We start from the raw sequence: 27329 nt of genomic DNA, 5'->3' as shown, positions 1-27329 counted from the left end.
TGAGTACTGGTGTGTATTTAAGTGCACTGTATGCTGAAGTAGAAATATCCCCCAGTGTTTAACCAAAAGCATGTTTAATGTGTGGTTTTGTTTTGTTTTTTTAATGTTTAACAGTAACTGAAGCTGGCTTTGGTGCTGACATTGGGATGGAGAAATTCTTCAACATCAAATGCAGAGCATCTGGCTTGGTTCCCAGTGTGGTTGTACTTGTTGCTACAGTGAGGGCTTTGAAGATGCATGGAGGTGGGCCAAATGTAAGTTTTTGCACCTTTCTTGGAAAAATCAAATTGTTGCTAATATTTGAAATAAGTAAAATACCTTGATTTAAGAAATATTTGGGGTAGTCTATGGGGCAGTATTTAGATAACCCTTCTGAAATACCTCATTGTATAGATATTATCACTAAAGTTAATGCTATCTCTAAAATTAGGCTACAAATGAAAGAAGAGGGAGGAAAGAGCTCTGAAAAAGTACTATATCTTGCAGAGCAAGGGAAGTTTTGCTGCACTAAAAAAAAACAAAACTGTAAGAGATAGATATAGATATGTAGATATTCTTTTCCCTGCCTTTTGAAATAGCATTTGTAAGTGCACTGAAGTCATCACAGGCTGGGAAATTTGAGAGCTGAGGAGGAATGAGACGAGTTCAAGTTGCAGTATGAGTGGAAGCAGAGAACGTTGTAATGAAGGTTTTGAGATTTCTTTCACTCCAGTAATGGGTACCCCTTATGTCTTTTTATTTTGCTCAGATTAATTCCCTCGGGGATGCTGAAGTAACTGATGAAATTTTGCAAGTGTTTTCCTGGTGTACCAAGAGTCACCAGTGTATCATTTTTTGCTGTCTAAGCCACAAAGAGATTTTACAGATTACTCATTGTAGAAATGCTCCCTGAATGTGCAATCAGATCAGACTCTGCTAGCCTAGCAGACAGACACTTAACTCCTTGGAACACTTTCATCTGCCCAGCAGCATTCTAGAGAGTGATGCTACCAGGGAAACAGTTGCACTGGGGGAAAATACCAGAGCTGTTTCCACAGCCACAAAATTTTAGAATGCATGGTTTCCCTTTAAGCTAATCTTCTCTAAGAGTTAAAGCTGAGCTACCCTTTTTCAGTCTTTCAGGTTGATATAATGATATAAATTTCTATCACTTCTAATGCATGTTTTCTTTATTTTGAATTATATTTCTCCATCCCTATCGAGGCAAGTATATTTTCACATGTGTTATCACTCAATCTAGCAAAAATAGGACTTAAATATGTCTTAATAACTGTCTCTATTTTTGTCTCACTTGTCTCCTTAGAAGTTTAAAGGTTTCATTTGTTTACAAATGTGATGCATTCATCACTGAGGCATATAGAGTACCAGATACTTTTACTGGGAGGTTAACTATAAAAAGGACTAATGCTAGAGACAAAAGTGAGTAAGTCTGGTGCCTGGGATTGACATTATGTAGTCCTTGGAGATTCAGTACGGTACCCCAGTACCCTGGTGATGCACTTTGCATGTATACCTTTGTGCTTTCCAACAAATTACTTGCATGCAGTTCCTTGCCATGGGCAGTAATTAAAGGACATCAAAGATGATGTTCTTCTGTGTTGCTGTTATTCAGCTGTTGGAAGTTGCTGCCTATTGTCTTTGCACTGCTGGTGTGCTGTAACAACATGTAGAATGAGATCCAGCTGCCTCCCCTAGTAGTCTTTTGCAACTAATTGCTGAGGCACTACCTGTGTCTTGCTACCCAAACACGATAGGAAGCATTGCTATCGTTTGTGTGCTGGTGCAGCTTGGGATCAAACACAAGCTGCAGTCAGGCTATGATGCTGTGTGCACTGGTATGGGTTACCTGGCAGTACAGAAAGCAAGTAAAATTGCACTTCAGACCCTTTAGGGTTATGACAAGTATCAATCTGTGATGACTTTGTTTATTATTACCCAGGTGACTGCTGGTGCTCCCTTGAAGAAAGAATACACGGAAGAGGTAAGAGGAACTGTTATAAAACTTTAAAGAGGTTTTTGTCTAAAGGAACCAAATAATATGGTGTACAGAGAATCAGAACTGCTTCTTGCTCCGGCTGGACAGTGTGCAGCCTCAGGTTTGACAATAGCATGCTCTAATGCTGACATTCAGTGAACATCTCCAACAGGCATTGCCAACAAGTAAAACCACCTCATCTTCCCTCAGCCCCTTTGTGTTACCCCTCTTAGGTGTATGATGTGTGTGACTGCATGATGGATCATAATAAGGAACTGAAATGGCTGAAAAATAACCTTCTTTCAATGGTTTTTCCAGGACTGCTAGGTTTTCAGACTGATCAACATACAGGCATTTATAGAAGCACAAGAGCAGAGTGGTGCAGGGGTCAAGGACACTCCCTGAAATTAATGATAGCAAAACCTGTTAATTAAACAAGTTTAATATGTTTATGCTTTGCATTTGGGGTAGGATGTCACTCTTCAAACAAAGAGTGAATTCTGCTGGTTTGTTTTCTTTGTCACTTCACTCCAGACAAATTCTGGTCTTCTGCTTGTGTGAGGCTAAGGATATGTGTTTTGTTACAACAAAGACAAGGCCTACAAAGTGTGAGGTAAAAGAGTAAATAAGGAAATTATTGTGCTCTGCATCTAACACATCTGTGTGTCAAGCCCCACCCCACTACTGCAGTCTGTTTATAAACTTTGCAAACAGCAGACTAACATCCCTTTCACAATCATGACAAGCAACCAGTCATCAGCTGCACCATCTTCCTGTGTCTCAGAAGAAAGCAATGGGCTCATGTACAAATTCTGGACACTGCTTATTTACTTTAAAATGTCTGATGCTTATTAATTGGAATGAGAATTAATAAGTGTCAGAATACTTTTGTCTGGAAGAATTTCACTTGCCTGCAATTGTCATGATCAGCCCTGTTTATGTTCACTTAAATTTATGGAAAATTCTTTGGCTGGAGAAGACTTTATGTATCTTACCATTTCCATTATTTTTTATTTAATTACACAGAACCTCCAGCTGGTAGCTGATGGCTGCTGTAATCTACAGAAACAGATTCAAATTACTCAGCTCTTTGGAGTTCCTGTTGTGGTTGCTCTGAACGTCTTCAAGTAAGTCTGTTCTTTCATTACTCTTGTGAGTAATACACAGTTCAAATTCCTCATTTTCTTGGTTTTTAAATTATTCAATTTGGCATGAACAAAGAAGCTCTTAAAGAATTTCCTTTCTTCATCATGGATATAAAAATATTTACGTTCTTAGCTTGTTCTTGAGGCTTTAAAACCAACAAGAAAAAGTATATGCTATTGTGGAGCTGATAATCTTCCACGTTAATTAGCTATAACAATTAAAAAATTTTCTTGAAGCATGTAAATGCAGATGCTGCATATAACTGCATTATGTATATTTCACAATTTCTATATATACCTTCTTTACCACTGCTGATGGTAAAATAAGGCTAAGTTTATAAGGTTGTAAAAGAAAACTTATCGAACAAAATAATGAGATGGGGCTGTTTGGTTGGCAGAACTGACTCTCCAGCTGAGGTTGATCTGGTGTGTAAGATTGCAAAGGAGTCTGGAGCATTTGATGCTGTACCCTGCAATCACTGGTCGGCTGGTGGTAGAGGAGCAGTAAAATTAGCTCAAGCTGTGGAAAAGGCAGCCAATCAAAAAAAAAGTTTCAAATATCTCTACAGCTTGGAGGTAAGATTTTTCTTTTTTTTTTTTTTTTTTAAATGAATCCTTTCTGCATCAGAGTTGGGTTTAAAACAAGAAGAACATTGAGAACATTGAAACAAAGTTATCTAAAGTACTTGGAAAGGAACTTGCCTTGGTTTAAAATTATAAAAACTGGAGAGAACAAGCAATCTGTGGCTTGTCTAATCAGGGAGCAGGCTACTTGCTGGTAATGATCATTACTTACTGCATTGAATGATACATCTGATACTTTCATGTTTAACAGAAAAGTATGTATGCAGATGGAACACTCATCAGTTATTCTGGGAGACTTCTCCAAAGATCTCACAGTCACAGTATTCATCCTGCTGGTCAGATAAAAGGAGGTATAGTTGCTGTCTCACAGTCACAGGTATTGCACCAAGTTGTGGCTCCCTGAAGCATTCGCTGTCTGTATGAGAAGGATGTGATACCTAGCATGTCCATGCTCATCCCGCACATCTGGCCAGCCCAGCCAGGGCAACACAGAGAGGAAGCACTGCCCTTACCTGCACCCTCCTGCACAGTGCAGCTCTCAGGTGAACACAAAGGCACAGGTGACCCAGTCCTCTTCCTTCTCTCCTGATGACCAGGTTGCAGTCTGCCAGTACAATATGGCACACACAGTATGTGGGTCACCGCTGCTGCTGCTGGCCCCAGGTCCTCAGTCTATTCAGGAGCAGCCCCCAGGGCTTCTGTCCTGCTCCAGCTGATGGCACCAGAGTCCACAAGCCGCTGGGGTTCGCAGCTCACTACAGATGCTGGGCACAGCCCTTCCCTCACACTCTCTGTCCTCATATGCACACATTTAGAGCAGAGAGCAGTCAGAAACCAGATTTAATAAGAATAGAGAGATCCTCAAGCTCATAGCTCAGTTACCCAGCCTACTGACTGGCCAGACACTTTTATGCACAGCTGACCTCTTCTTCCTCTATTCTCTCATTTTCTTCCCACATTTGTTCCTTTTCAATCCACTTTTCAATCCACATTCTTTTTCCATCTTTGCTCCTTCCACTAAACAATCTTTTCACGTTCTCACAGTCCTCTTTGAAAATCCCATCATAAGGTTCACACGATCCCAAAATCTGCTTTTTCATACATCCCATAGAGTCCCGTGCTGCTGTACAAAATCACTTCCTTTCATTTGCGAAGTTTTCTGATCAAAGAGCTTCCCCATTGACCAACCTTGGTGCATTTCACACCAAGGACAATGGTCTCATCTTCCCCTTGGATTGTAATAGGAAACAGGCAATTCAGTGTGCTCTTAATTTTCACTGATTAGGTTTTTCCAGTGATTACTTTACAGAGGGTTTCTCCACCTATCATTGTTCCTCTAATCCTTGTTGAGGCTTTGGAGCTAATTTGCTTAGCCCTTAGATAACCTAACAAAGGACAGTGTGGTCCAAGTTTCAATCCTATGTCTGCCAGAGTTAGTGACTCTTTTTCCATGCCTTGGAGACTGTTACTGCAGTTCTCTGCAAGGTAACATCACAGCACTGTGGGCTATCAAGAGGGGCTTGGACCCCTGGGAGCACTGGAGGTGCTGGGGTACCCCTGTGTTGGCAGAACATTTGGAGGGACGTATTGCCAAGAAGGTTATACAAATGATTTCTCAAGGCCTTCCTGGCTATCCAAAAGTGGGTGGGTTTAAATCTGAGCAGCCAAACAGACTTCTCTGGCTCCATGGAAGCCCTTGTCAAGTTTCAGATCCTGTGCCCGTGCTACTTAAGTTTCTTTAGAAAATGTTTGAATGCTGTTTTTTTGCAACAGAACCTCAGCTTCGTTCTTTTAAATGGCTGGAAGTTCCTGTTTTGATTCTTCTCTCCAGAAAAAAGTTCAGCCTAAGGTAGAGATGCCCTACAGTCATCTATCGTTCTCTCTTCTCCTTGCTGCGCACCCTGTATCTGTTGCACCCGTTTTATATTTTCTTTCCACCTCCCCTGCTGTTTTGCAAAATGTCAGTAATCCAGCCAACCCATATCTGTATTATTCCCTGCCCTGACAGAATAGATGGAAATATTTTGGAAATATTAGAGCTTCAGCATGTATTCAAGGCGTTTTGCCCATGCAACAATTTTACTGCTGAAAAATGGACAATGTATAAGCCTTTCTAAATTTTTCTCCACTGAGATGCTCTGAAAACTGAGGCTGTCATCTTATGGGGCTTGTGTAATAAAATGGGGGGGGAAAGTTCTTTGAGAAATACATGTGATAGTTTTCCCCATTGGACACTTGTGTTACAGGGATAGCACATTAGCCTTTGATGAGGCTCACACTTAAACTCTGATGTAACTATTCACTGTGCAGCTTACAATCTGGTGGTACAAGTGAGTGAAAAGGATTGGTAGGGGTGTACTCTGCCTATGAAAAAAATCAGCTTGATTTCTACTTTAATGTCTTTCCCAGACACATTGTTTCATGCTGTGTTGCATAAGCAGCATGATTCTTAAGCACAAAGGGAATGAATCACATCTTTACATCAACTTAGTATCCCATAACTTCACACAAGTATTGTAAGCCTCAAAAATACATTGAAGGGCTTTTATAAAAACATATAAAGATTTTTAAATACTGCAGAAAAGTACATTCAGGCCAACAAAAACAGTGAAGTGTAAAGTTCAGGCTTCTGTTTCATCCTTACTGTGCAAAGGATGGGGACTGAAGCAGCTGGAAGCAGGAGAGTGAAACAGCAATGCTGTCATTTTTACAGTATGTAGGTCAATTGGTTACTAGGCTCTCAGAGAAGTGAAGGAAAGCCACCTCTCCCAAATAAGCCTGCCCTGATTTTTTTTGTTGTTGTAGCAATTTTGAGGTGTGGTTTCTGCTGTTCAAAGGGGTAAAACTAAGAAATTTAAGGAAGAAGCAGTTAAATGGGATTCAGACAGATAATTTCTCCCCCTCATTGTGCCAAAAGGGGGTGTAAGTGAAAGGACATAGTTCCATCCCTTACCTGATTGTCAGATTTGTCCAGTTACTTGAATAATATTAAGTCCTGATTGCCTCAAGTTTCACAGGATTTACTGTGATTCGGGCTTTTTTCTGTTTTCTTTCCTTTTGGAAGGTAAAAGAGGGGAAACACTTTGCTTAAAATCACTTCCACTTCATTCATTTATCTGTCTGTCTTCATGAGATTGCTCTACTGTTTCCTTTACTCCACGTCCCCATTTAATCCTTTGATGTCTATGCACCTTGTTTTCATCAGAAAATTTGCTTCCAGAGCTGGCTATAATTAGAAAAATTTCCAACAGCACAGACCACTGTAGCTGTAATAGGTTCATTCAATATTTTGATCTTTTGTTAGAAAGCATCACCCAGGGTATTCAGAAAAAAAAGCTTCAAACCCTTATATGCAAAATTGGTTTATGTCCTTCCTTTCTTTCTTTAGAACAAACTTTGAGCAAACTGTATTATTAGTGTGCAGTCAGACACATAATTAGAGGATAGCCCAGGTCAAGTGGGCTCTCTTTGTTTTTTTTTCCAAATGCATTCATCTCTGTAGCGCTTTATGTAATTTCCAAATATATCTTTGAAAACAAAAGCTTCCTTGAAGGAAGTTTGCAAATCTGTATAATGTGAGAACACTAGAAGAAAGTCTTTTCTAGATCTGTCAAATGCTGGCTAAAAGCTGAGAATCAGCTGTTTTTTTCTGATGTATGTTTATACATTTATACCATCTTGTCCAGTCATACCTGAACATACACAAAATGAGAAATTTTAGACATTGGACACAACACAGTTGTGTCAGTTCAGGACTCAGGCTCTGCTGTTCAGTATCATAGCAAGCTAGTCTAATTAGAAAACTGCTAATTTTATTCCTTGAAGCATCTAATATAGATTTAGAATGCACCCACTTCCTTGGGTGTCATTCCATGACACACTCTTCTATAGTCCCACTTTTAGATGGCTTTTTTGGGTTCTCTTCATTTATTTCTCTAAGCAGGCAATATTTTGTTTTTATCCTAGTGGCTGCTGCTTGTAGCTTGACTTTTTTTCAGTCTTGATTATAGCAAGGGATTGTTTGACATTTGGTATAAGATGAGCAAATATTTTTTGCAGGATTGAGAACAGAATAGCTCATGTGTAGTAAATACGGCACCATTTGCTGTAAAAGTGTAAGTGTAAAGGACAGAAACAGATAGACAGCGTACCCTGAAATGCTTACAATATTAGGAATTACACAGGTCGGGGGGGGATGGTTCAGGAGCAAGGATGAGTTTTCATATCATAGACTTCAGAGTTTATAACACAGCTTAAAATGCTATTGGCAGTAATTGAAGTAAATACTACAGTATTGTGTGGTTTTAGTATGGATTTTTGCCCCCTGTGCACAGTAACCTCTATTAAGTTACTGTTGAGTTGGTTTCTTGCAGAGTGTTTCTCTTCAGTGTTTGAAGGATGAGATTGTTTAAAAGGCCTCCTGAACTCTTTGTGAAATCATCTGTGGCGATTTATTTTAATATATATTCTTGCTACATATGGAAAATATCAAAGTATCAATCCTCTTATCGCAGTTGACTTCCCTTCTGGGTTCAGTTTTCTTGAAGTATGGGTCTTTAAGTTGTAGCAGAAAGCTATTACTCAAAATAAAGTTGACTGAACCATTAAAAATAAGTTTAGATAACTAGGGGGAGGAAAGGAGAGGATGGAAACGCATCCCATTCCCAAATTTCCCTGGCTTCAGTGCCTGTTCTTGATCAGGAGAACGTGGGAAGCTATATTCCTCACTAGTGCACGCCTGTTGAGCGACCTGCCTTCACTATCCTGGTCTCCTCTCTTCTGCTATGATGAACTCTCCCTTGACTTAGAGCAGCTCTCCTTGACCTGGGGCAGGAAGCATAGGTCTGAAGAAGGCAGGCATTAGGTTTTAAGAGATATATTTCCCCTTCCTGCAAGCACCTGCAGTGGAGATAGAAGGAGAAGGACAGGCATTTGGCATGGGGCAGCATCAGCATGTCTAGTCAGTTAGCACTGTCCCCTTAAAAGAACGACATGATAACCTGACAAATATTGTTGAAGAGCCTCAAATCACCGGATTTATGTTGCACTGGAAAACTAAATTGAAGACTGTAAAGGTCACAAATTGGAGGGAAAAGAAGGGGTTGTTCCAGCCTTTCAAATTTTTCAGACGACAACTTTTTTTGACAGTGCTATGCTTTTAGGTAGTATCATGACAAATGAAAATATTTCCAGGTTATACAGTGAAAGTTGATTGCACAAATATTTTGGCAGAGTGCAGTGCATTGCCTGGCCAGCCTGCAGAACAAAGGAGAGCGTTCTCAGCTTGTGACCATCCACTGGGAGCGAGGTTGAGTAGCAGCACTTCTCAGAGACGCATTCAAGCAGTTAGCAGCCTCGGCCCTGGTATTTTTCTTCCCCTGCTGGGAGCATAATAATAGTTTGGGCAAATCTGGAGCATCTAAGTCCAGGGTTTTGTCTGCCCCTGCCTCTGTTTTGCTGTGGCAGTATGGTGTGGGCTGTCACTTATCTCATTCCCTCCAGTCTTCGCTTCAGCTGTCACAGACAATGGGTCACTCAGAGGGGTCTGAGGGTAGCATCGAAACAGAGAAAACTCTACCAGCAGCAGTTCTCTATGCATGATTTTCTCTTCCATCCATGGTTTCCCAAAGCAAGAATGAGCTGTGAGTGATGAAGGAGGAAGAGCCCCATCAGTGGAGGAGAAGGCTCCTTGGTGCATGTACTGGGAGAAGAGGAGCAGGTGGAAGAGGAAGGCACAGTCAAGTAGGGCTTATGGGGTCTGGGTTTGAGGATGCCAACCTCCAGGGGAGTGTCCCAAGGCAGAGTGTTTGCAAACTTCTCGTCTTTTCAATCCCAGTGATTGAGTGGGAGGTGTGGGGGGCTGCCAGGGGTATTTTCTGTTTCCTCCACTAATACCATGAAGTCACTAAGCCATGAAAGCCATCCATCGTGTGTCTGCTGTCACAGCAGCCCAGCATACCTCTGCTCATTTGTCTAGGAAGCAAATAGCTTCTGTTTTGTTCTCTATGCAGCATGGAGTTCAGTCATGTGTGGACCTAATGGAAAGTCTTTAAGTGCTGCTGGGGTGGGAATAAATAAAGTTATGTATGGTCCTTACTGAAACTTTTTCTAGTAATTGATGGTGATCATTTCTCATCCTGAAATGCCAGCAATGCTGCCCTGCAGCGTATGCTGGGCTTTAAACTATTTCCCCCTCCCCTCTACTGCCAATGTAGCAGTGAAGCCACATTAAACAGGAATTCCATAGGGCTGTACCAGCCACTCCTCCCACTCCCATCAAAGAGATTTCTGTGGAGTCTGGACACTTGTTTCACTGAATTGGGTGTTCTAGGGTTGGAAGCTATCTTTCTGCCACTCCATCTCTTTATTTGTGGAGGTAGGCTCTTGACGGCACTGTACTTTTATGTTTGTTTTCATTATCTCCCTATTCTTTGCATAGAACAATTTCCTTAGGCACAGCTGGGGTTTCAAAGTTGGAGAAATGGAAAATAAGTCTCTAAGGCCACAGGCTTAGGTGTTGATTCACAAATTGTTTAGCTTGACTGAAAATGCTTTTCCACAAATTAAAAAACAAACTCTTGTCCCATGCCAGCAAAGGAAGAGGAGTGTTAAAGACTTTGAAATCCTTTTGTCAGCCACAGATCTTCTGGAACCAGAACATACAGATACTTTAATAAATGCGTTTTTATTTTATCCAAGGGAAAAGCTAGAAGTAGGAGTTTGAATGTGCAGAGTCAGCTATTATTTTAGCACTGCACTCTGTCACCCCACACAGCACCTTCAGCCATACTCCCATCATGTTTTCATTTGGCAGCCTTCCCAAGAAGAGGAATGAGTGATGTCTGCATACTGTTTCACTTAGCCAGCCAGCGGTTCTTCTTTATTGCTTTCAGTGAATGTGCAAGTTTAAAAAAAAGTGCCACTGCCTTGAATTTTGAATTATATTAAGAATTTCTGCTAAAACACAAGCAGCTTAGTAACAGTAAGCCCAGAGGTTGTCACCTTATAATTAAACTGGTGATGTCATAATTAAAAAAAATTAAGACTAAAAAAATTGAGACTAAAGTGAATGTTTAAAGTATTTGAAGTATTAAATGTGTAAGTTACAAGTAAATAGTGCTTTTGTGTATTCTCTGGTTAAAGGCATGGGGTTTTTTTCAACAGAATCATAGTTTTGTTGGAGAATAAAGTAGTTTTAAGTATTTATGTTGTATAACTGTGAAGGGATCCTGTCACACAGTGCTGCACTGATGGGCATTCATTTATAGTATTCAATTTAAACTAGATAATACCAGGGCTTCTCTTAGAAATGGGACTTAGCTGCAGCCTAGTGGAATGTAGTATGACTAGGGACTTACTGCTGTTGTCTCTGGCTCTGCAGATGTGTTCTGTTGGTGAGGAAGTCAGGGGGATGTTTAAAGAAGAAGAAATAAAGGAGGAAGAGAACAGGGATTGTTTTCAGCAGTCTCAGGGATTGGCTGTGGGGAGTTAAAAAGATTAACTCCTTTCTCCAGTAGCTGAAGAGCTTAAAAAGTCAGGTGTCCAAATTAGGATGCAAAAGATGGAAATCTTAAGCATAGTCTCAGACCAGATTCCTGGTAATAGGCATGCTTTGTTTCACTTAATACTGACTTTTGGCAGCGAGGCTGATTTTAGGAATCAAAGCCAAGGAGTGTGTCCCTGCCCCAACTGTTTTTTTCTCCTGGTACATTTCAGTGCTCAGATTTGAACAGTTTGAGCAATTCTTCCTGCTTTGCACAGGCTTTGCCTTTATGATGAGGTGGATGTGTGAACTGATATGGGTTGCAATAGGTTTTTTTTCCCCTGGGATGTGTTTTAGCCTGGATGAGTTTCTCTGGTATGTGCAGCTGCACAAACAGCGGTGCTGCCTCAGTTGCACTGGCACAGGGGTGGGTGAGTGTGAGCAACAGAGGAAACAAGGATGAAAGGAAGATCTGTTGTAGCTGGTCCACTGTCCATGGAAATCCTTATCAAGCCCTACATGAAAAAAAGATAATCTGAAGTCAGCTGTTAGAAGTGAAGTAAGAGATGAAGAGTGAAGGAAATGTGAGAAAATGTTAGAAGAAATTAAGCACTATTAAATTACGTTTCAGTTAAAACATTGCTGTCGATAGTTAGGGAGGAAAGAAGATTGTGTAATAAACAGGACCACTTGGCACTAGTATCATGTCTTGCAGGTGAGATGGACTGGAAGTGGGAGTATGGCTGGATGATAACACTGGTATGATTTGGTTTAGATAATCAATACAATCTTGGGAATGACAGGCTCTCACCTTTATCAGTGTGATTTTGTGGTTAAATCATTCTCCATCAAGTAACGAAATGTGCAGCTACTGTTTTTGTGAAAGCAGTTTGTGCTTTAGCATTTATTGTGCTTTAGCCTAAGAGATAATCCTATTTATGGTGTGGGTGCTTGGCAGTGTGTGTGTGTTTGTTCTTGCCTCAGAAGCAGCATATGGCTTTGGTAGCTCTAAATGTGTGAAATTTCAGAAGTGAACATTCTCTCTGGCAGGACTGGCAAGATTGTTTTTTTCTGAGAGAACCCTAATGAGTTGTCAGCAGATATTTGTATTGTGTGGCCCTGTAGCATCTTCTCATATTCAAAGTAAATTTATATTAACTATTTTATGTCAACATTTTCTCAGGAAGCTGACAGTGAATTTGGAACGAATTCTCTGAAGCTGCCATAATTCCTTCAGCAGAAGTACTAATACAGAGTTGCATATCTATAAAAATCAGGTTTTATCCAAATCCATAGTGTCTATTGTCTATCCGTCACCTAATCTTCGCTTAAATGTACTTAGTTGTGCAACAGTCACAACTTTACATAAGGGAACTGAGAAGAGGGATAGCTTTTATTGTTGATCATAAATCTTTCATGCTTTTGACACCCTGAGCATTTTACAACTTTCCTTCTCACCCTAGCTTTCCAGGTGGCAAAAATGCTGTGGAATCAAGTTGCTGTTGATAGGGGTGCATCAACACTCCCCATTCAGATGAGACTTTTCATCCTCCTTTCCTTAAGACTTGGACATTTCGGTGCTGGCCTGCAAACAGTTGCATCAGCACAGCTAAGGGTACAGCACTGGAGTTTGCTAGTGGGAATGAATAACTGGTACAGGAAATTCCTAAGGCCATTGTAAAAAATTCTCAGTCAAAAGAAGAAGTGAGAGATGTTGTCCTGCATCTGGCTTGGACAAGGTTGATTTTTGCAGCAGCTGGAAGGGGGCATGGCCAGGAGGTTATTCTATACCATGTCACATCATGGGGGCAAGAGGGACAAGGAGGTGCTTCCTGGGAGAAGGCATTCCTGGAGGGTATTGGTGGGGACAATGAGCTGGAGAGTACCATTCCCAAACCACAGCAGATGTGAAGTTACTTTTTTAAGCATCTGAGATATGTGGTTTCTGCTGGAGGCATTTGACCAAAGTGTATAAGGCACAAACAGGTAGTTCACGTGGTTTTTTAGGTTTTTTCCCTAGGTAAGTCTGGTATCAGCTGATGCAGAAATACAGCTTAAAATCCCCTAATGATATATTATTTGTGCAATAGGAGTCTTTTTTTCAACCCACTTCTTCATGTGAATTAGCATTGTTGCTACATATGGTGGATGTCTTTGCCCATCGGTGAGACTACTTTGATAGTGAAGTGCTGAATAATCAACAGTTTTGTTGAAAACCTAAAGCTAAACAAGTGTCTTGTAAACATCCAGGTTTCTGCTATGTAAAATGTCTCTTGAATTAGTAGAACTTCTTTTCTGTTAAATACCATGATGGCACTTTCAAGCAAAATGAATTTTTATTTCTCATGTAAAGCACTAGGTGGTTTTAGTTTGGAAAACGTTTCTTTAAATTAAAGTGAAGTTTCCTGGCAGTATTACTTGATAACTGAAACACAGGAAACTTTTTAGTTTGAAATGACCTGTTACACTGTGATTCTAAATAGATAATGCCTTGAAAGTCCCACTAAATACTAGGAAACAGGTGGATCCTTAGGATGGTGGAGTGTACTCCTTTCCCTATTCCTGACACTTCAGGAAGGAAGCATATCTGAGAGTGTGTATGTGCATGGGCTGTGTTAATGTCCACAGCACATCTGTACCTTCCTGCTGGTTTCTGTCTGAGTTTGGCTCAGCCAGGACTCATCTTGCCTCTGCTGAGATTAAATAAGCTCAAACTCTCCTCTGATACCATGCACACATTGCCTCACCTGTTTGTGTGCACATGCCTGGCAAAAACATGACAGGCTCAGGAAACCACTTTATTTTGCCATTCACACTCCCACAACTCCTTCCACAATGGTGATTCTTCTGAGGTTACATCTGCAAAATTTGAGGTGTGGGTACCAACCCAAAAAGTATCTGAAATTCTGGTGAAAGAAAAAACAAGCCAGGAAAAAACTACAAACCATGAATCCATAGGGATATGGTTTGACTGTCCAGCTTGGATTCAGTCATGCAACACACTGCACATGTTCCAGGAGAAGCAGAGTGCCACCAGTGTCATTAAAGCATTCTCCTCTGATGTTAGCCAGAGCCCTGCTGGGTTTCTTTTGGAAAATAGGGCTATGGTCATTGGAAGGGGGCTGAAGGCGCAGTAGTTATACAGCTGTCAAATTAGTTTGAAATGTTTTGACACAAATGCAAGTTGAATCTAAACGTCCATCTCCATCTCAATGAATTTACTGAGGTTTAAGCAGAAAGCTGTTAGTTTCAATGTTGGCTCTCTGACAACAGGGAATGGAATTCCTTTTGCCTTTCCATTTGCCATTGCTGTTAGTCCTTTAGTGCAAACAAACAGCACCCAAAAGGCAAATTAGCAGACATGTTTTGCATTTCTCCCACTGTGTTGAAAACTGCCATGGATATGAACATATTTAATAATCACCCTGAGACAAGTTTCATCTCGTGATGGCTGTCCATGACACTAAGTATTCCATTCAGCTTACTGCTGCCAGGAATTATACCCAGGATATTTGCACTGTGCTATCTCCAGTCCTGATTAGATTTTTTTGCGCTGCTTGGATTCCTGTAAAAAGCCTGATGTTGGGAATGTGACATTATTCCACCCAATTAAGGTGCAGTAATTCTATTGTGAGCATGTTCAGAAAGTGTCTTGTGAAGCTTCTTTAAACTTGTCTTTGAAATTTCAGATCTGAGGGGGAATTTTATCTGAGCCTTAGTAGCTTTTAACTGCCTTACATTTAAGGTACTTGGAAGTCTGGAGAGATTCTTTTCTTGTGATGCCTCTGTTACTGGAGTTCTTTATTGATGTAAGCTTTAATTTTTCTAAAATTCAATCATAAATACAGGGGTATTTATAGCATAATACTAGGCTGACAGGGTCAGCCTGACATAAACCCTTCAACTGATGTATCTTTGCAGAAAAAGAGCTATTTCCAGCCAGGCATTGCAAAAATGTGGTTAACTGTGGAGCTTCCTATAAATGCACCAGATAGAGTTTGTTATTTACAAATTACTTTCTTGCCTTTGTTAGAATAAAATGATTCACTTCTATTTTGTGTTCTGGTGCTTTTTGTATTGCTTGAGATTACCAAACCTTCTTCCCCAAGTGGTTATCTCTCTGAATTTTGTTTAGCACTTATTCCACATGTGTTGTTAATTAAATATGCTACAAGTTACTGATGAGAGATTGCACACATCTCTGGCCATCTATTCAGCTAATAGGCAGCACTGAATTAGCTGAACTCGTGGTAAGATCCCTCTTCCATCATCCTGTTCTATTGAAAGAAGTTAGAGAATGGCTTGTTTAAAATAGGCCAGAGGAGTCACAATCGCTGTCTTCTTGGTCATTGAAAACAAAAGGAAAGAGAAAAAGCAAATAGGAAAGAGTTGTTTACTCTAAATACACAAAAATTATGGCACAAAAAGTAAATGCCTGATCTGACCACAAAAAACTGTTTCCTGAAAATTTGTTAAGGGTTTTCTAACAGATTGAATGTGAGAGTCTGCCTCTGCCTTCAAATAGAAGCTGTGAAAGTATCACTTGTTCAGTTTGAGCTGAATAACATGAGGTGAATACTCTTGGAGACTGGGATTGAATTTACTGACTTGAGGTTTCAAAATGAATTCTAGAATGCTTTATTTTTTGTTTTTTTAAGTGTCCAAAGTGCTTTACAATATCAAAGCTACAATTAAAAATATGCAAGTTGCAAAGGATATGAGATAAGAATAATAATAAATAATAAAAGAAAATCACAATCAAAGGAGCAGTGACGGGTCAGGAATTTTCTGCTACAATTCCTTGCTTCTCAGGGGAACCTTCCCTGGCTGCCTCCTACCTTGCCTTGTCCACTTTTGAAATGAAACTTTTTTGTCTAGTGATCCCTGTCAAGCCAGTGGAGATTGTGCTGTAGGTTATCTCTTCATTCTTATAACTAGATGGCAGCAATTTTCTCCCCCTGCTTCAGGTGAGCGTAAGCTCACATTGTCAACTCTGTAATGCACAGATTGTGCAGCTTCCAAATGACAGAGTAGCTGAAATCACAGCTGTTCATGTACCTGTAGCTGCGTATCATATCCATCACCAGTGCTCTCTGTCTCACGCTTTAGCAAGCCAGTTTAACAAGGATGAATCTAAATGAGAGATTCAGAGACCTCACTCAGCAAACAAAATCCTGGTTTCTCTTGGCTAATGTTCATCCTTGTATTGTTTCCTTGTCTCTGCAGCTTCCTATTGTTGAAAAAATAAGGATCATTGCTCAGAAGGTGTATGGAGCTCAGGATATAGAGTTGTCTCCTGTTGCGCAGTCTCAAGTTGATCGCTACACCCGGCAGGTAAGAGCACCAGGGAATTATGCAGGCTGCTGGATGTGAGTCTTGGGAAGGATCAGGCTTTAAAATGTTCTCAGACTGGAGTGTCAAGCTTTGCTGAAAGGCATGAGCTTACCCATGGTGGTAAATGGTGGACAAATGGATTGGTTTAGATTCGATAGAACAGAATGGTTTTAACATTGAGTGATCTCCTGTGAGATATGAACAGTGCTCAGAATACTTCTGAGATTGTCCATGAAACTCTACTTTCTATGCAGTTTGGGTTACTCTCTTAGACCTGACAACTGCATATCTGCAAAAGTTGCTGCTAGCAAATGTAACCAATTTTAGCAGAAGTGTGTTCATCTGTACCTGCAAAAAAGAGTTTGCAAGCACAGTAAGACCTGTACACAGCTAGGCACATTGGTAATTGGTCCCAATATTTGTAAAATCTTTTGGTCTCTTTCTGTTCCTGTTGCTTTCAAGGAGTTATAGATACTAGAACATGAAATAGATCACCTATCCTAAAGCATGTAGGAGCATGTTACAGTTAGAAAAGTTCTGAAACCATGTGGAAAGGTGAATGTGTATTTTGTAGTGGAATGGCTTCAGGACATAAATGCGGCTGGAGCCTTTCTGTCAGAAAGTAGAAACAATATGTCCAGGAAAAATTCCTGAGTAAACTTCAGCAGCTTGGTCAGACAAGCAGAAGTCCTTGGTCAGACAGGTAGACAGCCATCTTCCCTATAATGCAAACTTCCTGAGAATTAATTTGAATTTTCTAAATAGAAAAGCAGTTTACTTAGTGTACTTGAAGCAAAATAATCCATGCCTTTATTTTTTCCTGCTGTGATTCTCTGATCCATTTTTTAGTCTAAATGTTAATATATTAGGAAATATTTTCACAACTTCACTAAAGAATTGTCAGCACTGGGCTGCAGAAACAATTCCCTGAAGTGCCGCCTCTCCTCCTGGCCCTGTTTGTCAAAGAATTGAACAGAAGAGTGGAAGGTGCCTGACTCAAGATTAATCAATAACTTGGAGACAAATAATGGGTGGAGGGAGCTGCTGAGGCACTTTTCCTGATTTTCTCCCACATTTTCAGGAACTAGTGCACTGGCATTAGTGAAGGGGGTGCCATCACCTCATGCAGGTTTTGTCTTGTTTAAAAACAAAGGAAAGCATCATCTGTGTTTATCCCCAAGAAGACATTATACCCTTCAAAAATTTTGGACTCTGAATCCTGGTCTCAAGTTGGTGTCAAGCTAGGTCATAAGAGCCCAAAGGGAACTGCTGTACGAGAGGTTTCTAGAAGATACTGATAACAAAACAAAAACATAATGTGCCTTTACTGCAATTTTGTAATCGTTTTTCTTTTATTTTGTTTCCCTTTTTTTTGTCAGGGATTTGGAAACCTTCCCATTTGTATGGCAAAAACTCACCTATCCCTCTCCCATCAGCCTGAGAGGAAGGGTGTTCCCACTGGTTTCATTTTGCCGATTACCGAAGTGCGAGCCAGCATTGGAGCTGGATTCATCTACCCTCTGGTAGGAACGGTGAGTGCAAAGTACTCAACTCGGTAACTCCCCTTTCACCCAGCTTGACAGGGAAGTGCATTTCCTGTTTGCCTCTAAAAATAATGTGTAGAGCCACGTGAGTTCTTGTTTTTGTATAATAATCTTATCCTCAAAGTTTTTGTGTCTCTACTTCTATAGGAAAAGATAATCAAGAAAATGCAATATCATATTAGAGCTCTGACTGTCAGGACTGAGAGAATGGCTCTTGCTGTTGTTTCTGTTGCTGTTCTTTTTAGGTTAGTCTAGGGTATTTGGGCACCCTAATGCTGCAGAAAAATTAATTTACTTGTTGTTGTCTTTTCTTATTCAAATTGCAGCCTGTAAATAACTAGTTAGATATTATTCCAAATTTTAAATCTTTTATCCATCATTACAAACCATTTAAATGTACTTTGATTAAAGGAATTGTGTTGGGGAATAGGGTATGCTTATAATAATTGCTCTTCAGCTGATGGGCCTGATCTACTCCCAGTCTCTGTGAACATCACTACTAAAAGTCAGTTATGGTGGGAAGGGGTAGATTTTTACTGCAGAAGTAATAGCACGTTCCTTCTCCTTTTTTAGAGATTTAAACAATGAGGTGCTAAAAGAGGCAATCGTCATCCATTCTTCCTACCTTTCCTTACAAATACTGACTCAGATTAGGAAGCTCCTGATACTCTTCCCCTACAGGCTTACCGAAGTAGCTGAGAAGTGAGTTGGCTCATGCCTTTTGCCAACCATGCACATCTTAATCAAAACAGCAGTGGAATGGCATCTGACATCTCACACTCAGGGTTATTACTTACATGTAGCTGATTCATGGGATGGTGCTAGAGAAGGGATGCAAAAGCCATCGCATTTCCGGAAAGAGTACTCTCCCAGTGTTATCTCATCTTCCCAGAGCACGGGCCGATTTCCTTGTGTAGCAGTACACTTAGGAAAGGTTGAAAGTTTCTAATCTATTGTTTTGAATTCCCTCTGAAACAATCAAGTGTTTGAAACAAGGAAGGAAGTACTTTCTGACCAGGAGGGTTCCTGGAGTTCAGGAAACTGTGTCACTTCAAGTCACTGGACTTGGGGATATGCTTTCCTTCCGCATGACCACATTGTGCACATCCACCAGAAGCAGAGCGCAGCTGTGTATTTAAATTGTGTACGACCAAATTCCGATTACTGGTGACAGGGGTAGAATTTGTCAGAGCCTCTAGTATCTCCTTCATGGCCTGGATTCAAGTTTGCACTGCAAGTTATGTGTCATGAAGTTATGAGAAGGAGTGCATGTGAGTAATGGGCAGCAACTAATTCAAATCCATGAGGGAGTTATTCTGTTGGATGTCAGAATGAAATATTCTCGGGTTGAGCTTTCTGAATGAGTCACACCCTGCATGCTTTGCTATAAACTAGCTGCAGTTCAGTGTCATAAATCCATAGAAACTGTCCATAGGAGCAGTATAAACCAAACAAGTTCAAGGATTACCTCTTTCTGTTTCCATTTAGAACCAAAAAATGCAGTTCTTTTGAAGGGCATTTTGTATATGAGATTTCTTTTTGGAGGAGAGTGTAAAAAATATGTCTGAGTTAGTTAGCCTGACTTTGGTGAGGGGCAGTATTAGCTGTAGAACTTCTCCCACATCCTGAGCAGGGAAGGCAGTGTATGTATTCCAAGAGAGGTTGTAGGCGAGGTACTGTATAAACATAAGATCCCCAAGAGGTAAAAATGTAAATACATGGACATCGATCATTGGTTGTTTGGAAAAATATTGCTAATGCTCAGGAATGTGGGACAGAACACTTCTTGGAACCATCACAATTGCTGCATGTCAGAATGAATTAATGAATATGAATGTATTTCTAACACTGTTACCACATGGTTCTGTCTTTAGAATTAAATTTGTAGCAAGAGGTCCAGTTTGCTCTTTTCAGAGTGGAGAGTTGTGATCATCATAAAACAAACTTTTATAGTCTAATTGCACCACAACTTTTGAAATCACTTTTCTAATTTGTCACCTCCAGATTTTTGTGCATGTTTTTGTCAGCAACTAGGTCTTAGGGTTATTGTTACTTTTTAAGTTGTGCAAGAAGAAATACTTTCGATGTCTAGTTTCAAAACTGAAAGCCTTCCTTTGGCAGTTCTCTTACCAGTAAAGCTATCTGAAAATGTCTGCAGGAACAAAGCAAGTATAAAAGGGCATGTCCTGAAGGCTTAAAGTGGCTGGAAGTCAATGCAATGAGTAGAGGGATTACAGAAATCCCAGTGACAGCATATGGTGAAAACATCCAGTCATGACAGTGGATTAGATTTCTTTACATACGGAAAAAAAGAAGGAGCAGCATATATAAATTTTTTTCTCTTCCACTGCTTGCTGGCTAACTGTATTAATGGAGAGGTCCCTTAATACCTAAAATACTCAGAACCTTCTTACAGCTAAGGTTTTTTCTGATGGCAGGAAAAAATGCTATTTTTCATTAAAATAGTAGTGATAATTCTGATGCTAATTAAATGTCAAACTCCTCGTATTCTAACCTGTCAGAATTTATCAGTAAAGCAGGTTTTTAGAGTTCTGCTCCAATGTAATTGGAAAGAGCATTACAAATGAGAGAGGTAAGTACTGCTGAAACATAATAAACTATCTGCAGTAACGAGCATTTGTAGTTTAGCCTTGTCACTAGTACATGCAAAGTGATGAGATTTGTATTAACCCAGCTCTGATACACAGATTTTTTAAGTGATTTTATTTTTTTTTTTAAACTAAATATTTAGCACATTGTCTTCATATTCTCTAAGCAATATTTGGTTTGTGTTATGGTTGGCTCCAGTTCCCATACAACATGGAAGTCTTTCCAGGAAAAATGAGCTGAGCCTTATCAGAGGAAATCAGCAGTGAAACAAGAGGTGCATTTAATTAACACTGGCACAGTTTTTATCCAAGTTCTCTGAGACCATGACCCAGAGGGCTACATCACTCTCACAGGTGGACTGTTGACATCATTGCTTGGCTTAACAGAGTGATGGCAGGAAAGCTGCTGGAGTATATGTAGGAAACCAGTGAGGTCATTCACTAGCAATGCTTGGGTGGGGAGTTATTAGATCTTTTGTAGTATGTGTGTTTCTCTCCACACCCACCCAAAAAGCCGTAGCAGTTCAGTGCTTTCTCACATTCAGCCACGTTTCCATTGTTCTTTTTCATGTGAGTTGCAAGAATGCAGGAAGGTCACAGAAGTAAAACCTGTTGCCTTTAGTCTTTGGGAAGTGATGCTACCAAATCACTGGTGCAGGAAATAAATCTGTGTTTGAATCACAGTGAGATTTTAAAGAATGTATTACTCTTCCCCAGCCATGCACTTTCATTTCAATGGGTTAAAATTACAGGCAAGGTCACTCTGAAAATATGTGGAGCTTTTGGAGTCATGCCAGCTTCCAAATTCTCACAATGAACTGACATCCTTCAGATATCAACATATCTGAAGAAAAGTCAAGCTATTACAGAAATACTTTTCTCCTCATAGAGGAAGAAGTTGAAGTCTCTGGAACTAGTGCTGAAACTATATCCCCTTGGAATGAACTTTTGTTGTGACCCAGTGTAGCTTGAAATCAGTGTATGGGAGGAACAAAGCTCTAGTTCACTTGTGGGTGAGAACTAGGACTGTCCTGCCAAAATATTACCTGGATGTTGTAAGAGGGAAAAGACCTCACAAGTAAATATTTTTATTAATACTTTCAGAAGGAAAATATTGTTCCTCATTGAACAGATTTCTTCTTTCCTAGTGGTTAAGAGCTTAGCAAGTTTTTAGAGTGTCTCTTGAATATAAGCTGGAGTCCAGGCCACCTGAAGGGAAATTGCAGTTTTTCAGAGGTGCATGATGCTCAGTTTGTCTCCAAACTGTCATTTTGTCACTCTTCTCAGGTGTTTTAATGGGACAGATGAATAATAACTGTTTGATTGCTCAGCTCATCCTGGTGATCTGTGTAACACAGGGTAACATTTCAAAAACGTAAATGATGGTGAGGTCTATATTTGCTTTGTTAAACATTTAGCTTACAGTTCAATTTTATAGTGTTCACAAAGGATTTAAACTCTGCTAGTCAAAAAAATGTCTCTGGGGATGTGGCACTTGGCACCTGCTTTTGGTGTTGTATAGTTGCTGTGTTGTATCAGTGCTCAGAACAGCTAGTTGTGAAAGCTAGGTGCTCACAGACTCTGTGGGCTGGGTTTGTGATAACTGCAAGAAGTGTGTAAGCAATAAGCGTAAAGGGAAGCCATGAAGTTCAACTCACATAGGAAAGTAGGTCAACAATTGTTTAGTTCTAAATTGAAAATTGGTAACAGGAATAGAAAAGCTGCCCTCTGTTCAGTGATGTGCCTTTGTATCTATTACAGTAGGTGTCATCCCAGCAAGGGAGAGAGGTTTTCTGAATTACAAAGGGCGCATCATTCCTGTACAGTGACCAGCTGGGCACACATGGAAATGCTGAATGATGTTATACTTGGTGGAAGGCTGATAAATTATTCAGGATAGGGTTGATGGGCTGGGGGTGACCAGATAGGTATGATTGATGGCTGGAAGTGAGGGTGAGGACAAACAGCTTCAGTTTGTTGTGTCTAAAAGCTGAGAGGTTAGTTAGTAGGCTGAGGCTAGAGTAATAACAGGAAATCCACTTCTGGCCCTTGGTGGATTGCATGATGTGGTTGTGATGGCATTGGGTTGGCGTGAGAGGGGAGGCTCTCTCTAGATGAGGCAGAAATATTCCTAAGTGAATGGTTTAGCTGAAGGGCTGAGGAAAAAGTTGTAGATTATAATGGAATGGTTTGCCTTTGCAAACATCCCAGGTGTGTGGACTTTGAGGTAGTTAAGATTCAAGGATGGCTGTGGCCATTTGTGGTTAGAAGATGGAAGTAGAAGATTGAGGGCAGGATTGGAAAGATGGGATTGGCTGGAAAGGAAAAAACTAGGAGTTGTACCGATGGGAGGAGATGCCTGTGAAAGATTTGAAGACACATCCAAGATATACATGGATAACTGGAAGAGGACACTGACATAAAATCCACAAGGGTTAAAGAGCTTTGAAGATGTTCCAAAAGCCTTAGTTAAAACAATTACATGACCTAAGATCTGGGCAGGAAGGAGTCATGTAAGTAATGAATGTAGTTACAGGAGAGCAGAACATGACTTGCTGATGACTAAGGATTTCTTTAAAATTTAAGAGGAAAAGAGTAGTGTTTAGCTGGCTTGAAAATATTATTAACATTTCTGTAACTTTTGAAAGTGAATAGAAAAGAATGTATTTAAATGACAGAATTCCCATATAGTCTGTGCATTTACTGTTTAATTCACCTGTTTTACACTGATGTGGATAAGCCAGTGCTTGTGGGAAATACAGAGTAAATATACTTTTCTTTGGATCCTTCATGCCATGGCTATGACAGAGGCATATGGTAAGATACTCACAACCTGAAACAACACCCCAAAAACCCCACAAACCAGCCTCTCTTCCACCTCTGCCATATCCTGACAGATAATAAAGGCAAGACACTCTCTTATATTCTGTATAGTTCATGCTGTCACTCTTGACAGCTGTTTGCTAGTAAGCATTATTTAACCTACATCATAATAATGTACCATATATTTTGTAATAATGTACCATATATGCCTCTTCTGAATGAAAGACCATGTCCCATTGCTGGCCAGATTAAATTTGTAGTTTATTATTGCTTTATTCCACCTAACCTTACGTTCCTTGAGGGCCAGCACTTTTCACTAACTTGTAGTTAAAGAAATCAGTTAATGGTTTTGATTTGTTTTCTACTGAGAAGAAAAAGGAAGTTTTGTAGGCGTGTGCTATTCAGTGAACTGAATTGTTGAAGAAAAACCTGGTTTTTTGGGACAGGATGAAATCACTAGATAACATATCGAAGAAGAAAATAGAACCTGTGGTTTGGTAAGCTATTTAATGTTTAATTTTGATGAGACTTTTTCTTACTGTGACCTCCATTATAAGCAATTTCAGTATGACTCTTGTGAAATTATTTCTTTGCATCTGGTGTCCACTATTTTCCAAAATTATTTTCCCGTCTTACCATATTTTAAACCTTGTCAGAGAATTTTTTCTATGCAAATGTTTAAATTTGGTTTTAAATAAAAAGAACATTTTAGTGACAATAATGAACCAAGTGTATTTCTTGTATCAATCAGGTTTCCTTGGTCATCTTTTCCAGGTATATTTATATTAAGTATATCCATAAAAATGTAACATTATGTTCAATCTCTTAGGTCAGTGTTAACCTAAAGTAGTCTATCTGAACAGGTAAAGTTAAAACTTATTTACAAGTACAAGAGGTGACTTTCTTGTTTCACTTTAGCCAGAAAAAGTTTCAGACTGATTCCCTGAAAATGCATTTTGATAGTCTCCCATCTCTTGAGGGAATTTTACCTAGCCTCCTTTGCTTTGCATGTGAAAGGGCATGGAAGGTATGGTGGATCCGAGCAGCTGCAGAGGGATTTCCCAGGCTGGTGTGCCAGGATCACAAGGGCTTGAGCACATGTTTTCAGTTAGGATGAGCTGACTCAACACACCAGCCCCTGCAGTACGGATTCCCTGAGCACGGGCAGTGCCTGGCTAGTGCGGACAAGTTTAAGCGATGCTGGAACCAAGAGAACTCGTTATGCTCTGGAACAGTTTAGTTCATTGTGGTTATGAATGTCTTGCCCTCATCAGAGCTGAGAGGTTGTATGTAATGAACTCAGTGCAGCTGTCTTGGGATTGCAGATGCCATCAGTGTAGGCAAATGGGAATCACCTGGAGTGCATGTGGAGCCAAAGGCGCGTCTCTGGGAAAGCGTCCTTTGCTCAAGGCCTTCAGCGAGCCTGGGGGTCATTAGGGTCCTTGCTCTCTGTTCCAGGGAGACCTGCTTGTGATCATAACCAGTTTGGGTATGTCTTCTATCTGTTTCATTCCCTTGTCTCAGATTTACAGTCCATGATCCCCAATAAGAAAGTATATGGCGGCATCAGTTAAGAAAGGAAAAAACAAGAGACTGATATTCCATATGGAGAGTAGGGCTTTTTAAATGATGTACCTTAGCTTATTTGCTTGGGGCTTGCTTTTTGCAAAGATGTATCAGTTAAAAGTGGGAAGTGCAATTTGGACAGAATCCAGCACCAGTTTTGGACAACTGCCCTTGGATTTTATGCATGACTTCAGACAAGAAATAGGGATGTTGCAGTGGAAATGCAGGCACGCGCAAGTTTGAGCAGTTAGTGAATGCCTCTTGCTGAGTGTTCTGCAGGGCAAAGAGGGAAGCAGGTGGGTGAATCACGGCAGCTTCTCTGTGCTGCAGCAGTGCTGCCTGCCCACCCTGTCACTTCCAGCCTTCTGCTGTTCCTCTGTATAGGGAAAAATTGAAATTATGTTTCATGCTCCCTATTTTTGTTTGTTCGGCCTGATAATCTTCCTCAGTTGAAGAAATTGCAATTTCTGAAAAGGTTCTCTATGGCTCAAATGGGAAATTCAGCGATTCAGGCATTCATTAAGGAAGGAATTTAAAATTTTTTTTAAAACTCCTGTCTACATGCAATTTTTTGAGAGGCTATGCTCACCTAAAGGAAAAAAACATTGTTCTTTCAACATTCTTACAGATGTATTTTTCAAATGCTGATTTGCAAATTTTGAAAGTTTTATTTCCTTGATAACAGAAAAAAAACTTTACAGTTTGGATCAAGTGAGTGAAATTTTTCCAGACTGTCCAGTAAGACAAACTATCTAGCAGATGTAGATAGCTGTATATTTGAGCTTGGCAACTTACTGTTACTGAAACTCTAAAAATGATTTAAGGCTAATAGCAGGAACCTAGCTGGAGGCTGCAAGTCTGTGACTGAACAGTTTTATTGAGTTCCGGATAAATAAGGTGAAAGATGTTTTGAACATAATAATGTTCCCAGCAACTTGCTTTCTTTCACTGAATTGTGAAATATAAAATAAATAGTATGTTAATTAAGTTTAAAGAGGAACGAGTATTTGTGCCTTCTGGTCAAGGGATTATCCTTTTTAAAACAGGAAATGGACTCTGATTTCCTCTTTTTAAGTATTTTCTCCATGAACTTTGTATGACAATGTGAGGTTAAAAATGGGTTATACTTTTACACAGTAAAATATATATCTATTATTAGTTAAGGAATAGTTTTTGCAGGGAAGGAAGGACATTTTCCAGATTGTTTTATATTGAAATAAATGCATCCTGCATTTGTTACACAAAAATGAGAAATTAGAAACTGAGCTTCTCTAATTTATTTTGTCGTGACATGGACTACAGAAGCTATAATACTTAACATTTACTCTTTGTATTAGCAATTTTCTAGACAAGCAAAATTTTGACTTTTTTTTTTTTTTTTTTTTTTTTTTTTAAATATGGAGTCCAGAGGTACAAACTGTAAAGTCTCCCTGACAATTCTGGGACAGGACCATGGATAAAATTCACGATTTCTTGGCCTACAAAATCATGAGATGTTTATGTCTAAGAATGTGAAGAATTAGCATGGGGTATTTCCATTGGAATAGGCTGACCTACATTCTTTGCACAATGCTAAAAGATAAAGTTATGTTGCTACTCCTCCTCTACTCCACCCACCCGCCCACATAAAAGTCCTGAAGTATTTCCTGAGATATTCCTCATATGTCCTTATTTAAAAAAATACAAAAGGTACAAATGCTGGCATACTGAATTTTGGTTTTGTTAAGTGGTAATGGGTTTGCTTTGAAGAGAACAATCTTTCTTCACTTATGAAATGATGAAATGCCATGAACAGAGTGTCACCTCAGCCTCACCTCAAGTCCTGTGTGCAGTTTTGGATGCCTCACAAAAAAAAATGGATACAAAGCTATTAGAGGGCATCCAGAGGAGGGTTATGAAGATGGTGATGGGTGTGGAGCAGAAACCTTGAAGTGCAGCTGAAATAGCTTGGTTTCTGAAATGAACAGAAGAGGAGACTGAGGGGAAGACCTCACTGCAGTCTGCAACTTCCTTTCCTCTGGTGGCCAGTGACAGGACCCAAGGGAATGGCATGAAGCCATGTCAGGAGAGTATTCCCAATGAAACACTCCAAACAGTGGGACAGCTGCAAAAGATCCGAGATGTGGCACCAGACGGGTGAATATTCACTTTTACAGCAAAGTTTGGCTGCTTTGAGATAGTTTTGACTCTTACCTTCATAACCATCCAGTGGATGATAATCCCATTCTAGCTATACCAGTGCTTGACACTTTATAGGTTAGTGCC

The 27329-nt window shown here is 40.0% G+C and overlaps 1 protein-coding gene across 2 annotated transcripts in view; it reads left to right on the top strand.

The window, feature by feature from the left end:
• The window catches only part of MTHFD1L (methylenetetrahydrofolate dehydrogenase (NADP+ dependent) 1 like), a 143936-nt gene that overhangs the window by 79467 nt on the left and 37140 nt on the right, over nucleotides 1-27329 (top strand). For both annotated transcript variants that reach the window (XM_005518641.3, XM_088053208.1), the window contains 6 exons: nucleotides 115-254; nucleotides 1940-1981; nucleotides 3002-3102; nucleotides 3519-3696; nucleotides 16415-16522; nucleotides 17902-18054. In XM_005518641.3, coding sequence (XP_005518698.3) covers nucleotides 115-254; nucleotides 1940-1981; nucleotides 3002-3102; nucleotides 3519-3696; nucleotides 16415-16522; nucleotides 17902-18054 — 722 coding nt within the window. The remainder of the gene's footprint in view (nucleotides 1-114; nucleotides 255-1939; nucleotides 1982-3001; nucleotides 3103-3518; nucleotides 3697-16414; nucleotides 16523-17901; nucleotides 18055-27329) is intronic.

The sequence above is a fragment of the Pseudopodoces humilis genome, chromosome 3 (assembly GCF_049639895.1).
Source record: "Pseudopodoces humilis isolate 2021_Gansu_Grassland_sample_001 chromosome 3, ASM4963989v1, whole genome shotgun sequence".
Taxonomy (NCBI): Eukaryota; Metazoa; Chordata; class Aves; order Passeriformes; family Paridae; genus Pseudopodoces; species Pseudopodoces humilis.
Note: the sequence above shows the minus strand (reverse complement) of the source record. Positions and strands in the feature narration are given on the sequence as shown.